Source organism: Ipomoea nil, unplaced genomic scaffold (assembly GCF_001879475.1).
Source record: "Ipomoea nil cultivar Tokyo-kokei standard unplaced genomic scaffold, Asagao_1.1 scaffold0980, whole genome shotgun sequence".
In the NCBI taxonomy this organism is placed as follows: domain Eukaryota; kingdom Viridiplantae; phylum Streptophyta; class Magnoliopsida; order Solanales; family Convolvulaceae; genus Ipomoea; species Ipomoea nil.
Window position 1 is genome coordinate 2,092,892 of NW_017617408.1, and position 12,109 is coordinate 2,105,000.

At 34.5% G+C, this 12,109-nt stretch overlaps 1 protein-coding gene across 1 annotated transcript; it reads right to left on the minus strand.

Moving 5' to 3' along the window:
- Window positions 1–360: 360 nt before the first annotated feature.
- On the minus strand, window positions 361–4,456 carry LOC109179779 (histidine-containing phosphotransfer protein 4-like). Its single transcript, XM_019329272.1, has 6 exons — window positions 4,234–4,456; window positions 2,535–2,665; window positions 1,183–1,251; window positions 798–869; window positions 469–541; window positions 361–381 (listed from the first exon to the last, which is right to left on the minus strand). Exons 1-6 carry the CDS (start codon window positions 4,276–4,278, stop codon window positions 361–363), a joined length of 411 nt encoding a protein of 136 aa, XP_019184817.1. The 5' UTR covers window positions 4,279–4,456.
- Between the last annotated feature and the right edge of the window lie 7,653 nt (window positions 4,457–12,109).

The following is a 12,109-nucleotide window of genomic DNA, read 5'->3' on the forward strand; positions in this document are numbered from 1 at the left end:
GTCAATATATTATTTTTCGTATTAAACTTCTTAATACAACTAAAATTTTCTACAAGTTCTATTTTATAATGGTATTTAATCGTTCTTTACAATCAAATAACAAAATAAGAGTGTGGTAAATTGGTATTGGTAGCAAAAATAATTAATTTTAAATATTTATAAAATAATATATGAGTTGACATGTAAGTATGATGACGTGACAGAAATAATATCAGCACCACATCATTTATTGTCCTAAACATTATAGTACGAAGATATCATAGGTACTTTGAGGGCGCTGAAATGTCAATGCTCTTATTCAACCTTACACATAACTATATGTGTGCGCGAGCACGTATTATGCTTTGACAACACAGAAGTTCAAGAACCTTGTTTTGCCATCTGAAAAGTTAACGTTTAAATACGTAAAGTTAGACCACGTAATATAAATAATATTAGACACACATGTGTGTGTGTATTCAGAGATACCTGAAAGTAAATCTCAAGTTTTGTCTTAAGAATGTATAATTCTTGCTTCAATCGTTGGAATGCGCTCCTGCAGCTGCAATACATGGACATTTTTTCATTGAGATACCATAGAATAACGTCCTATTTAATTTTACTATACAAATTTATGATATATTGTAATATAACATTATCATTACATTGTATTTCTCTTATGATTTTTTATATTCGATTGTTATATAATGTTATTTGACAAATCTTATAACAAGTTAATTAGATAAAATCATAGGTAGGGACAGTATTATTTAAGATGTTATAATATCCTAACAAAAAAAAAGGCTGAAAGCACATACCCTTCAATGTTTCCAGCATCGCAGTACTGCTTGAATTCTAAACATTCCTTGTTCACCTTTCTGGCACCAATACTGCAAATGGAGTATGTCCAAACTTATTGCCAGCACAAGAAAGACCCTGTACGACGAGCTCGAACGTAAAAGTCGAACTCGTGACCTTCTGATACGAGAATATTGACTCTGTTACATTGTAGTATTTGTTTATACTTATTTTCTCATCCAACTAAAACACAAAGAGTCGCATTTGTGGCCTCTCATTTGGAAGAACCATAATTATGTCGCTCGATCACAAAGTATTTGGCATGCATGGTTATATGTGATACAAAAAGCACAGGTATATTCCCGGCATAAATATTCTCATAATAAAAAATGATTAATTTATCACCTTGAGCAGCTTCCCTTGAACTGAATCATCATATCATCAAGCTTAGTAAAATCTAAAGCTCCACTTTCCCTATACAACAAAAACAAAAATATATTATTTGTGTATTATATATACACACATTTAAAACATGATAATAATAATAATAGTAATAATAATAATAATAATAATAATAATAAATAATAATAAAATAATAATAATAAAAAAATAATAATAATAATAATAATAATAATAATAATAATAATAATAATAATAATAATAATAATAATAATAATAATAATAATAATAATAATAATAATAATAATAATAATAATAATAATAATAATAATAATAATAATAATAATAATAATAATAATAATAATAATAATAATAATAATAATAATAATAATAATAATAATAATAATAATAATAATAATAATAATAATAATAATAATAATAATAATAATAATAATAATAATAATAATAATAATAATAATAATAATAATAATAATAATAATAATAATAATAATAATAATAATAATAATAATAATAATAATAATAATATAATAATAATAATAATAATAATAATAATAATAATAATAAATAATAATAATAATAATAATAATAATAATAATAATAATAATAATAATAATAATAATAATAATAATAATAATAATAATAATAATAATAATAATAATAATAATATAATAATAATAATAATAATAATAATAATAATAATAATAATAATAATAATAATAATAATAATAATAATAATAATAATAATAATAATAATAATAATAATAATAATAATAATAATAATAATAATAATAATAATAATAATAATAATAATAATAATAATAATAATAATAATAATAATAATAATAATAATAATAATAATAATAATAATAATAATAATAATAATAATAATAATAATAATAATAATAATAATAATAATAATAATAATAATAATAATAAAATAATAATAATAATAATAATAATAATAATAATAATAATAATAATAATAATAATAATAATAATAATAATAATAAAATAATAATAATAATAATAATAATAATAATAATAATAATAATAATAATAATAATAATAATAATAATAATAATAATAATAAAATAATAATAATAATAATAATAATAATAATAATAATAAATAATAATAATAATAATAATAATAATAATAATAATAATAATAATAATAATAATAATAATAATAATAATAATAATAATAATAATAATAATAATAATAATAATAATAATAATAATAATAATAATAATAATAATAATAATAATAATAATAATAATAATAATAATAATAATAATAATAATAATAATAATAATAATTTTTTAGAAAATACTTACAGTGCCAATTCTATGTTGTGAATCTTCATAGTTGAATGGTTGTAGAACAATCTAACAACTTCCTCCAGAAAATTAGGGTTAGAATCATCTTGCAATTCTTCAAGCCGAATGAATTGATCGTCAATGTATCCCTAAGAATTGAAATCCATTTCAATGGATATACCCAAATTAACAATTACTATGTACTATTCAATAATTTTATTTATTTATTTAATTTTTCCTTGATACCAAAAAAAGAAAAAAAAGAAAAAATGAAAGATTAAAAGAAAATTCTTTCTTATATATTTTGCTCTGAGAAATATACCATAAAGGGATTAAATACCCAGCCTAAAATGAAGAGAGTTGTCTGTTTAACATCTAAAAACATCCTCAATAGAAATAGTTTTTGAGGAATTTTTACAGGTGTGAGTAGGAAATAATAAAAGATGAGAGGGAAGGAAAAAAAAAAAAAGAAAAAGAAAAACAAAATCCGAAAAACTTGCACCTCACACGATCAATTTTCATATTTGGTGGGGTTCATTTTAAAGACTATAAATCAGTTCTTGCAGGGAAATCTCAATCTTTCTCTCTCCCCATTCTCTCTCTTCCACTTCAGCTCAGATCTCCTAACAAACTAGCAAAAATCACTGATGGAGACCTCTAAGAGGTTACAGGGGTATTCTTCATTATTTACCCTTTTAAGTTGATTCAATGCATCTAAAAAGAGACTTATACATTGCAGTTACAAATATTTTCAATAAGAAACGAATCACGGTGAAGAGCATCTTAGCTTGATGACCATTACTTCAAATTATTTGAGAATGATATAGCTAGGGGAGCTTTATGCATCCCATTCATTTCAAAGTGTAACTTGAAAGACTATTCAATGTGTCAAAATTTACAGCAATGCCTCAAAATGGGTGATTGAGTGGGTGAATCATGATTCTTGCACTAGGTCAAATGTTATATATGAATTAATTAATTAATATTTAATCCTCGTCAACACCTTCTTATTCAAGCCCGTCGCAGGGTCTTCCTAATTCGATTTAAGTAAGTTTCTTGTGAGGCGGGTGTGCAAAAGAGTGCATTTACTATGCACACTATATATTATGTAGGGGTTGTGAATTTTCCTTTAATACCCAAAAAATTTACAACAATAGATTAACATTTTACAATGCCGTATAGTGTGATATAGTACCATACATACAATATTATACAAATTCCTCTAACATACACACACATATGCAAGATCGATCAGATTATCAGATATAATAATTCGATCCCTCACGGGTTTAGCTCAATGGTTCAGTAGACAGTATTTGACAGAAGAGAACAAGGTTCGAACTTCGGCAGCGACACTGTGGGGATTATGTCCAAAGTGGGCAGATCCCTGGTGCGCACCAGCATGACACTGTGGGGATTATGTCCAAAGTGGGCAGATCCCTGGTGCGCACCAGCATTTGGCCATGTCTGTTGAGTCATTGAGTCACCGTGATTTACATCATCCCAAATGCTCTACCGGGCCGGGATGTGGGGACCCTTAGAGTTGGGGATTTAATGGAAAATGATTTACATCATCCCAAATGCTCTACCCGGCCGGGATGTGGGGGCCCTTGGAGTTGGGGATTCAATGGAAAATATAATAATTCGAAATATTTATAGTCAATCAATTATAGTAATATTCCCAAAACTTGATGTAAAGCCATGAATATCAAAATACCTGATCAAAGAGGCTTTTCCTCAAGTTAGCAGCTTGGCTTGGCATTGGAGTTTTCTGACAATGCTATTCTTTGTGTATTGTGAATATATATTGGCTTCTTTGAATATTTGAAGTTTGGAAAGCAGTCATATATAGTTGGTGTGTATATATAGGGAAGGAAATCAACTATATTGGAATACAATATATGATTGTTGAGAATCAATCATAGCATAAATTTAGGAATCTATTATATATTGTGAGGACATTAGTATGGAAAAAAACATTAATCTTGTACGAGTACTATATATAGTATCTTTTGAATATAAAGTAGTACAATTTACTCTAAAAGAGAATTTCGTTTTACCAAATTAATACTATAGTAGCCAAGCACCTTGTGCTCAGATGACATGTAATAACCTCTTTCATGTGGAAGGTCATGAAATCGAGTCTCAGTGGAGGCGTGGTTGACTTTTTGTGCTTCATTGGGTTGAGAAAGTATGTTTGAATATATACTAAAATGTAATAGAGCCAGTAGCATTAAGAAAAAAAAAATTAATACAATAGTAAAAGAATGTATTATAGTACAATACATTTACAAGAAGCAAAATAAAGAAGTTGGTACGGTGAAAATATACACAAAAGATCTAAGGTGAATTAATATTCTTCTCGCTTTCTTGTTTATGATCTTGAACTAGAGAGGGATAAGTTAGATGTTTTTGGTGTATGGAGTTGATTGTTTCTGTCCTTAGGTACCAGATGGGGATATGGGACTCTAGGGGTCCATTTTATTGGGAAAGTATTGACCCAAGTGGGGGTGGTGAAAGAAGGATGTTGGACCAAGTCTTGTTGGGCTAGGAAGAAAAGCACGCATGGTGGGCCGGGGTGAAGAATATGGACCGGAAGGCGGGAGGAAGTAGGTGCGGGAGGTAGGTACGACGTGAGGGGGAGGTAGGGGGGAGGTAGGTACGATATGAAGGGGGGAGGTAGGTACGGCGTGAAGGGGGAGGTAGGTACGACATGAGGGGGGTAGGTACGGAGTGAGGGGGTAGGTAGGTACGGCTGAGGGGGGGAGGTAGGTGCGGCGTGCATGGTGGAGGATGCGGGAGTCGCGGGGATAGTGGCGACGTGACATGCATGGCGACAAACAAGCGGAGTGGGGGAGGAGCAACGTGGGACACGTGGACGCCAGAGGAGGAGGGCGGCTTGCTATAAATAGGGGCCCTGGATCTTTGGCTAAGGGGCAACTCAGACACGATAAGCACTACAGTCTAGTGGTTTTGGTCTTGTACTCTCAATCCAGTCACCTGGGTTCGATTCCTACCAGTAGCATAGTTCGCTATAGCCCATCCTGTGGGCCTTGTTCTTTGTAATTGGGTTGCCATTCTGGGCCTGTACCTCGGGCTTTTGTACGCATTGTTCTGGGCCTAGCGCCCTACCCCCCGTCCTATGTTCCTATACCCGGTTTATGGTGGACCCGGTCCCAATAAAACCATCATTGGCACCGTCTGTGGGGCTCGCTACGATTAGCCCGTGTTTGTAGTCTCTACCATCCTAGCAAGGTTCCGAGGTACGCCCAAATGGTTGATTCGCAAGAGGAGCTACCCTATAAGGTAACACACTTAGCACATCGAGACGCTACTCTGGTGAGCACACTTGAACACTTAGTTAGGTAAAGATTGTGTTTATTTTCCCGAACTATGTGCCCCTATGTGCTCCTATGTGCTCTGCATGCTTGGCCCACGGCCACCTCAACTATATGCTCATATGTGCTATGCACGCTTGACCCGCCGCCACCTCAACTATATGCTCATATATGCTCTGCATGCTTGGCTCGCGGCCACCTCAATTATGTGCTCTTACGTGCTATGCATGCTGGCTCTACGGCCATGGCGGATGGGGCATGTGGGTTATCGCAACCCACATGCGCAGACTTGCCCCCGGCAAGCCGCATGGTTTTGGCGAATGGGGCATGTGGGTTACCGCAACTCACATGCGTGGACTTGCCCCCGGTAAGCCGCATGGTTTTTGGCGGATGGGGCGTGTGGGTTATCGCAACCCACATGCGCGGACTTGCCCCTGGCAAGCCGCATGGTTTTGGCGGATGGGGCATGTGGGTTATCGCAACCCACATGCGTGGACTTGCCCCCGGCAAGCCGCATGGCGTTGGCGGATGGGGCGTGTGGGTTATTGCAACCCACATGCGCGGACTTGCCCCCGGCAAGCCGCATAGCGTTGGCGGAGGGGGCGTGTGGGTTATCGCAACCCACACTACCCTGTCCTACAATCTTCACTTACCTTCATCCTTAAAAAAAAAAAAAAAAAGTTGCATGCAGGTGTAGCATGGAGAAGGAGCAAAGACATCCATTGAATATTTAAAAGAAGCATGCAGGTGCATCATGGAAAAATCGACAAAGCATACTAAATAAATGCAACAAAAGAGATGTACAGTGCAAGAAGCATCCAAGAAGAGACAATAGAGGAGTCACCTTGACCTCTCGACACTAGGCGATGAAGCGAAGGCCAGGGCAACATGCAGTGTGTGGCAGAGGTACGGAGTAATGGCGTGACGCACAACAATGGTGGTAATGGAAGGTGGTGGCGAGAGGTTGAGAAAGGGAAAGAAAGGAGGTGGTGATACCGAATTCTACTTCTTTTAGGCATCAAGATACCTAAAAGAAGTGGGGGACTTGTGATGGGGATATCATGAAAGCTTGGGAACTAGAGGTTGAGTTTGGGAAAGAAATGAGGTAGTTGTACCGAATTCTACTTCCTTTAGGCATCAAGATGCCTAAAAGAAGTGGGGGACTTGTGATGGGGATATGGGACCCTAGGGGTCCATTTTATTGGGAAAGTATAGACCCAAGTGGGGGTGGTGAAAGAAGGAGGTTGGACCAAGTCTTGTTCGGCTAGGAAGACAAGCACGCATGGTGGGCCGGGGTGAAGAACATGGACCGGAAGGCGGGAGGAAGTAGGTGCGGGAGGTAGGTACGACGTGAGGGGGGAGGTAGGTACGATATGAGGGGGGGAGGTAGGTACGGCGTGAGGGGGGAGGTAGGTACGACATGAGGGGGGTAGGTATGGCGTGAGGAGGATGGGGGCTTGCTATAAATAGGGGCCCTGGATCTTTGGCTAAGGGGCAACTCAGACACGATAAGCACTACAGTCTAGTGGTTTTGGTCTTGTACTCTCAATCCAGTCACCTGGGTTCGATTCCTACCAGTAGCATAGTTCGCTATAGCCCATCCTGTGGGCCTTGTAATAGCTATTACCTTATTTGAGGTAATAGGCTATTACCAGGAATATTATTCCTGGTAATAGAAATGGTTACCAAACAAATGAATATGCGTATTACTGGGAATGCTATGTCATTCCCGGCCTATTTCGCGAACCAAACGGGCCATTACTATAACTATCACTATCACTGTTACTGTTACTATTGGGTTGCCATTCTGGGCCTGTACCTCGGGCTTTTGTACGCATTGTTCTGGGCCTAGCGCCCTACCCCCCGTCCTATGTTCCTATACCCGGTTTATGGTGGACCCAGTCCCAATAAAACCATCAGTACCCCTTTGTTAATTTGAAGAAAATAAATGTAAAAATGAGTTTGTTACACTTTTGATATATCAGTTAAACAACTGTATATTGTTGGAAATAAGATGAATCAAGTCGATTTATCAAAATTATATATATATATATATATATATATATATATATATATATATATATATATATATATATATATATATATATATATATATATAGGGAAGGGATCAAGTGCATTTGTGGCTTGCCATGCGGTTGTGCGATTGATTAATGTGCGTGAGCTTTGTATTTAATCTTGTGCTTAATGTGTTTGAGCTTTGTACTTAATGTGCGTGAGTGTGTAATGTTAATGTGCGTGAGTTTTGTACTTAATGTGCCTGAGTCTTCTGTTTAATGTGCCTGAGATTTGTACTTAATGTGCGTGAGTAGTTCAGAATTACGAGCTCAGAAGGAAGCAGAACAGAAAATTTTCAGTCTCCTTTTTCACAATCTTTGAAGCTTTCATTAGCAGCTTCACTCTCATTAGCAGCCCCTCAGTATGCAAAGCAAAACAAGACAAAATTCATTCATCCACCACTTCGAAACAAAAACAAGAAGAAAATGCAGCAGTGGATGCACATAATTTTCACAGCAGTGGATGAAGAACACACTCACGCACATTAAGCACACAACGACTCACGCACCTTAGGCACAAGACTCGCTCATCTTAAGTACAAAACTCACGCACATTAACCTTACACATTCACGCACATTAAGTACAAATCTCAGGCACATTAAACACAATACTCACGCACATTGAGTACAAATCTCACGCACATTAATCAACCGCAGAACCGCATGGGAAGCATTCAAACGCACAGGAACCTTTCATTATATATATATATATATATATATATATATATATATATATATATATATATATATATATATATATACACACACCCACACATACATATCAACTAAAATGGAATTCATAATCCTCCATATTATAATGATATTTCAACCAACAACTATATACAAAATATAGTACAAGGATTTGATGCTTAGAGCATAATCCCAAAATCGAAAGAAGACGATGAAGATAGAGGGTTAATACGAGTAGAGCGAAACACCCTTTCCTTAAAACCTTATTTGCTATCTCCCAAAAGTGCTAGGAGCGTTGTAGCCTAGGTTTCCCAGGATAAAACGTACTACGGTTCAACGTTTGAGCACCCAAACGAAGAACCCGGCGAACTAGAGCAAGGCTTAGAACACAGTAACAAAAAAGGAGTAGAAGTAGAGAGTTTTGGAGCTTAAACCATGCAAGTGTGTATGCTAATTGTTGTGTCTCTTGTTCACTCGTTTTTAAATTTGCTACCCCTACACTAGCTTATATAGGAGATAAAGTACTTAATAGCATTCATGATGGCATTCAATACACATTTTGTAACATTTGAAACAACAACCATTATTTGAGATTTAATTCACAAAATTAAAATTGGAATTAATACAAAATTAATTCCATAACAGATGAATTGAATCACCAACAGTCCAGAACGAATCTGGTAGACCAAACCAACGAATGGTTCATGCTGTTTCAACTCGACCTTGGCCGAATCACGAGTCGAACCCTCGTGCTGCTCAACCGCAGTACACGAGAGTCGAACTCTCCTCTCGTCTTGGACCAAATATATCTACGATGCTCCTTGACGCTAGAAGTGTAAGAGATGTATCGGTGAAAAGAGATAAGAATTATAATACTAGATCTAGTAAATAAACATTGTCACTCTTGGAAAAGATTGAATAATTTAGTCCTGGAGACGCTCGTCCAGATGACGAGAAACCATAGTCATTCAATGGTGCACCAAACAAACAAAATATTAGGAATGCGGGACAACCAGATGTGATTTGAATAGTTCTGGGAAATGTCTAGAATATGGTTAACTTAAATATTTCCATGAACAATTATAAATATGGGAGAAATTCTCGAAAAATGTTATAAGTCGTCGACAACACAATTGCCTTCAAATTGCTCATATTTTATGACAATCTAGATCCAGAGCTGGTGCCAGAAGCGCCTAGATTGATTAACGTATAAAGAGAGCAATTAAAGGCATATACAACTCAACTCGCTAATATATTCCTTTCGTACACCATTGAGGTATTAACCCTGTAGGTTACAAACGGTGTGGAAGGAAAACAAGAATAACGAGGTGATAGAATATCAAGCGAGTTTGTAGCCTATGGGTTCACGCAGAGACCCTTGATTGATTTTTAATCAAACATACTCTCCCACGGTAAATGGCATTACGTTCCGCTACATAATATTATTGGCAGAATAATAAACTTAGATATTCAGTTAAATTTTTCTTGAGAAATCCCTGATGGATATATAATTCCCGAAATGAGAATTTATGTGCCATTATTTACTCTTTAAAGAGTTGCGAATGGAGTTATTATCCTCATTAAGAATGAATAATATGTACCATTGTGTGCTCGATAAAGGGTTGATAATGAACTTATTTATTATTGATGGTGAAAACATCAATGAAATATAAAGAGCTTGATGATATCAGCCCATATCTAAAGACAAAGTTTTTGAAATAAAAAGCTTGTGAAAGCTAAGTATTATCTCGACTTGAAGATTGAGTTTTTCCTTTGAATGGATTTAATACACCAGTTAGCCTATTTTCACCTGTCTATATGGTTAAGTATCATGGTTTTGTCAAACTATAGGTTGCCTAATAATCTCTTGAAGTAGATAAAGAACCATTTAGACTCGGTAAGGAGCACCTTTTTAGAACCAGAAGTTCCATAATCACAACAAACAAGATATTTGCGATAAAAATTGCTAGCAACATCTAGGGTTCCTTATACAATGAAATATCAGAATAGTGTCTAATATATATTCTGAGTTACAAAAGAGTTTGGCATTTATATGAGAAACAAATGTATGGTTTTGATAGGTTGTTTGGGTATTGGCTATTATATATGTTTGACCTCGTGATGCCAAAACTCCAAACTGGTTAAACAATGAATTATCACCAATGTCTCAAATGATGACAATAATACTTGAGTTGCACAAATGATATATGAGTATGTTAAAGAATATTTGACAAAGTATATATAGTGTCAAAATTCAACCAATACGAGCTCTAGAAGAGTCACAAAATTATTGTGCAAGATATTCACTTTAGTGACAATCCAAAAGATTTGACTAATCCATTTCTACAATTTTGGATATATATTTTATGTGTGGATTTGAAGATTGTCTTCTTGAGGGGGGGGGGGGGGTATCATTTTACAATCCTGAAGATTGGGTCTTGACGATTAACAACTATACTCTTTTCCTTAGTTAAGTTTTTCTCTACGGGGGTTTTCCTTAAATCTAAGGTTTTTAACATGCAGTTAATCTAAAGAATACACAAACATCATGCACTCTTTTCCTCAACTAATTTTCCCATTGGGTCTTTATAGTGAGGTTTTTAACGAGGCATGAGTAAGATATAGTAAAGTAAATGGGGAGAAAGTAAACGAACCCCAAAATCCTGAAGATTATGCCAATTATGCCCTGAAGGCTTATGGTTATACTCTTTTTCCCTTAACTAAGTTTTCCCCACAGGGTTTTCTTAAGCTAATATAAGGTTTTTAATGAGGCGACCAATACAATATATATGTTTTTACATATATCATGTACTCTTTTCTTCAACTAGGTTTTTCCCACGCAGTTTTCTTAGTGAAGTTTTTAATGAGGCATGAATATATATTCTATTGTACTATTTTCTTGTCTAAGTTTTTCCCACAGGGTTTTCCTAGCAAGTTTTTAACGAGGCATGATATGATTATGGCAAAATAATGTCCAACGGGGAGTGTTGTAAAACCTTATGTGGACATTATTCTAGCTTTATATTGATGATAGGATTCTTAATACTGTACTCTAGGAGTCCTAATTTTGTAAGAGTCATGAAGGCTATTCTGATAGAGATGTTATATATACCATTGTAATACTGTACAGAGTTTTTTCCCCTGAATGATAATAAGAATTACTTGATAATAAGAATTACTTTTCTCTGTTCCTTATTCTTCTTCTTCCTGCTATTATTACTCTTTATTACTGTTCTCCACGAGTTAAAGGTCTGCAGACAAACCTGCAATTCAACAATTTTTTATTTTTCATAAATGAAAAGATTTTAAACATTTTGTAACATTCACGGGGTGTTTGGTTGGGAGGAAAGAATTAGGAAGGAAGGGAATTGTAATTCGGTGAGAAAAGAATAAGGTAGGAATAATGTTGGAATTCAAATTACATTGTTTGGTAGGGAAGAATTGAATTATTGGGGATGAGAAGGAAAAAGTGTATAAAGACTAAAATGTT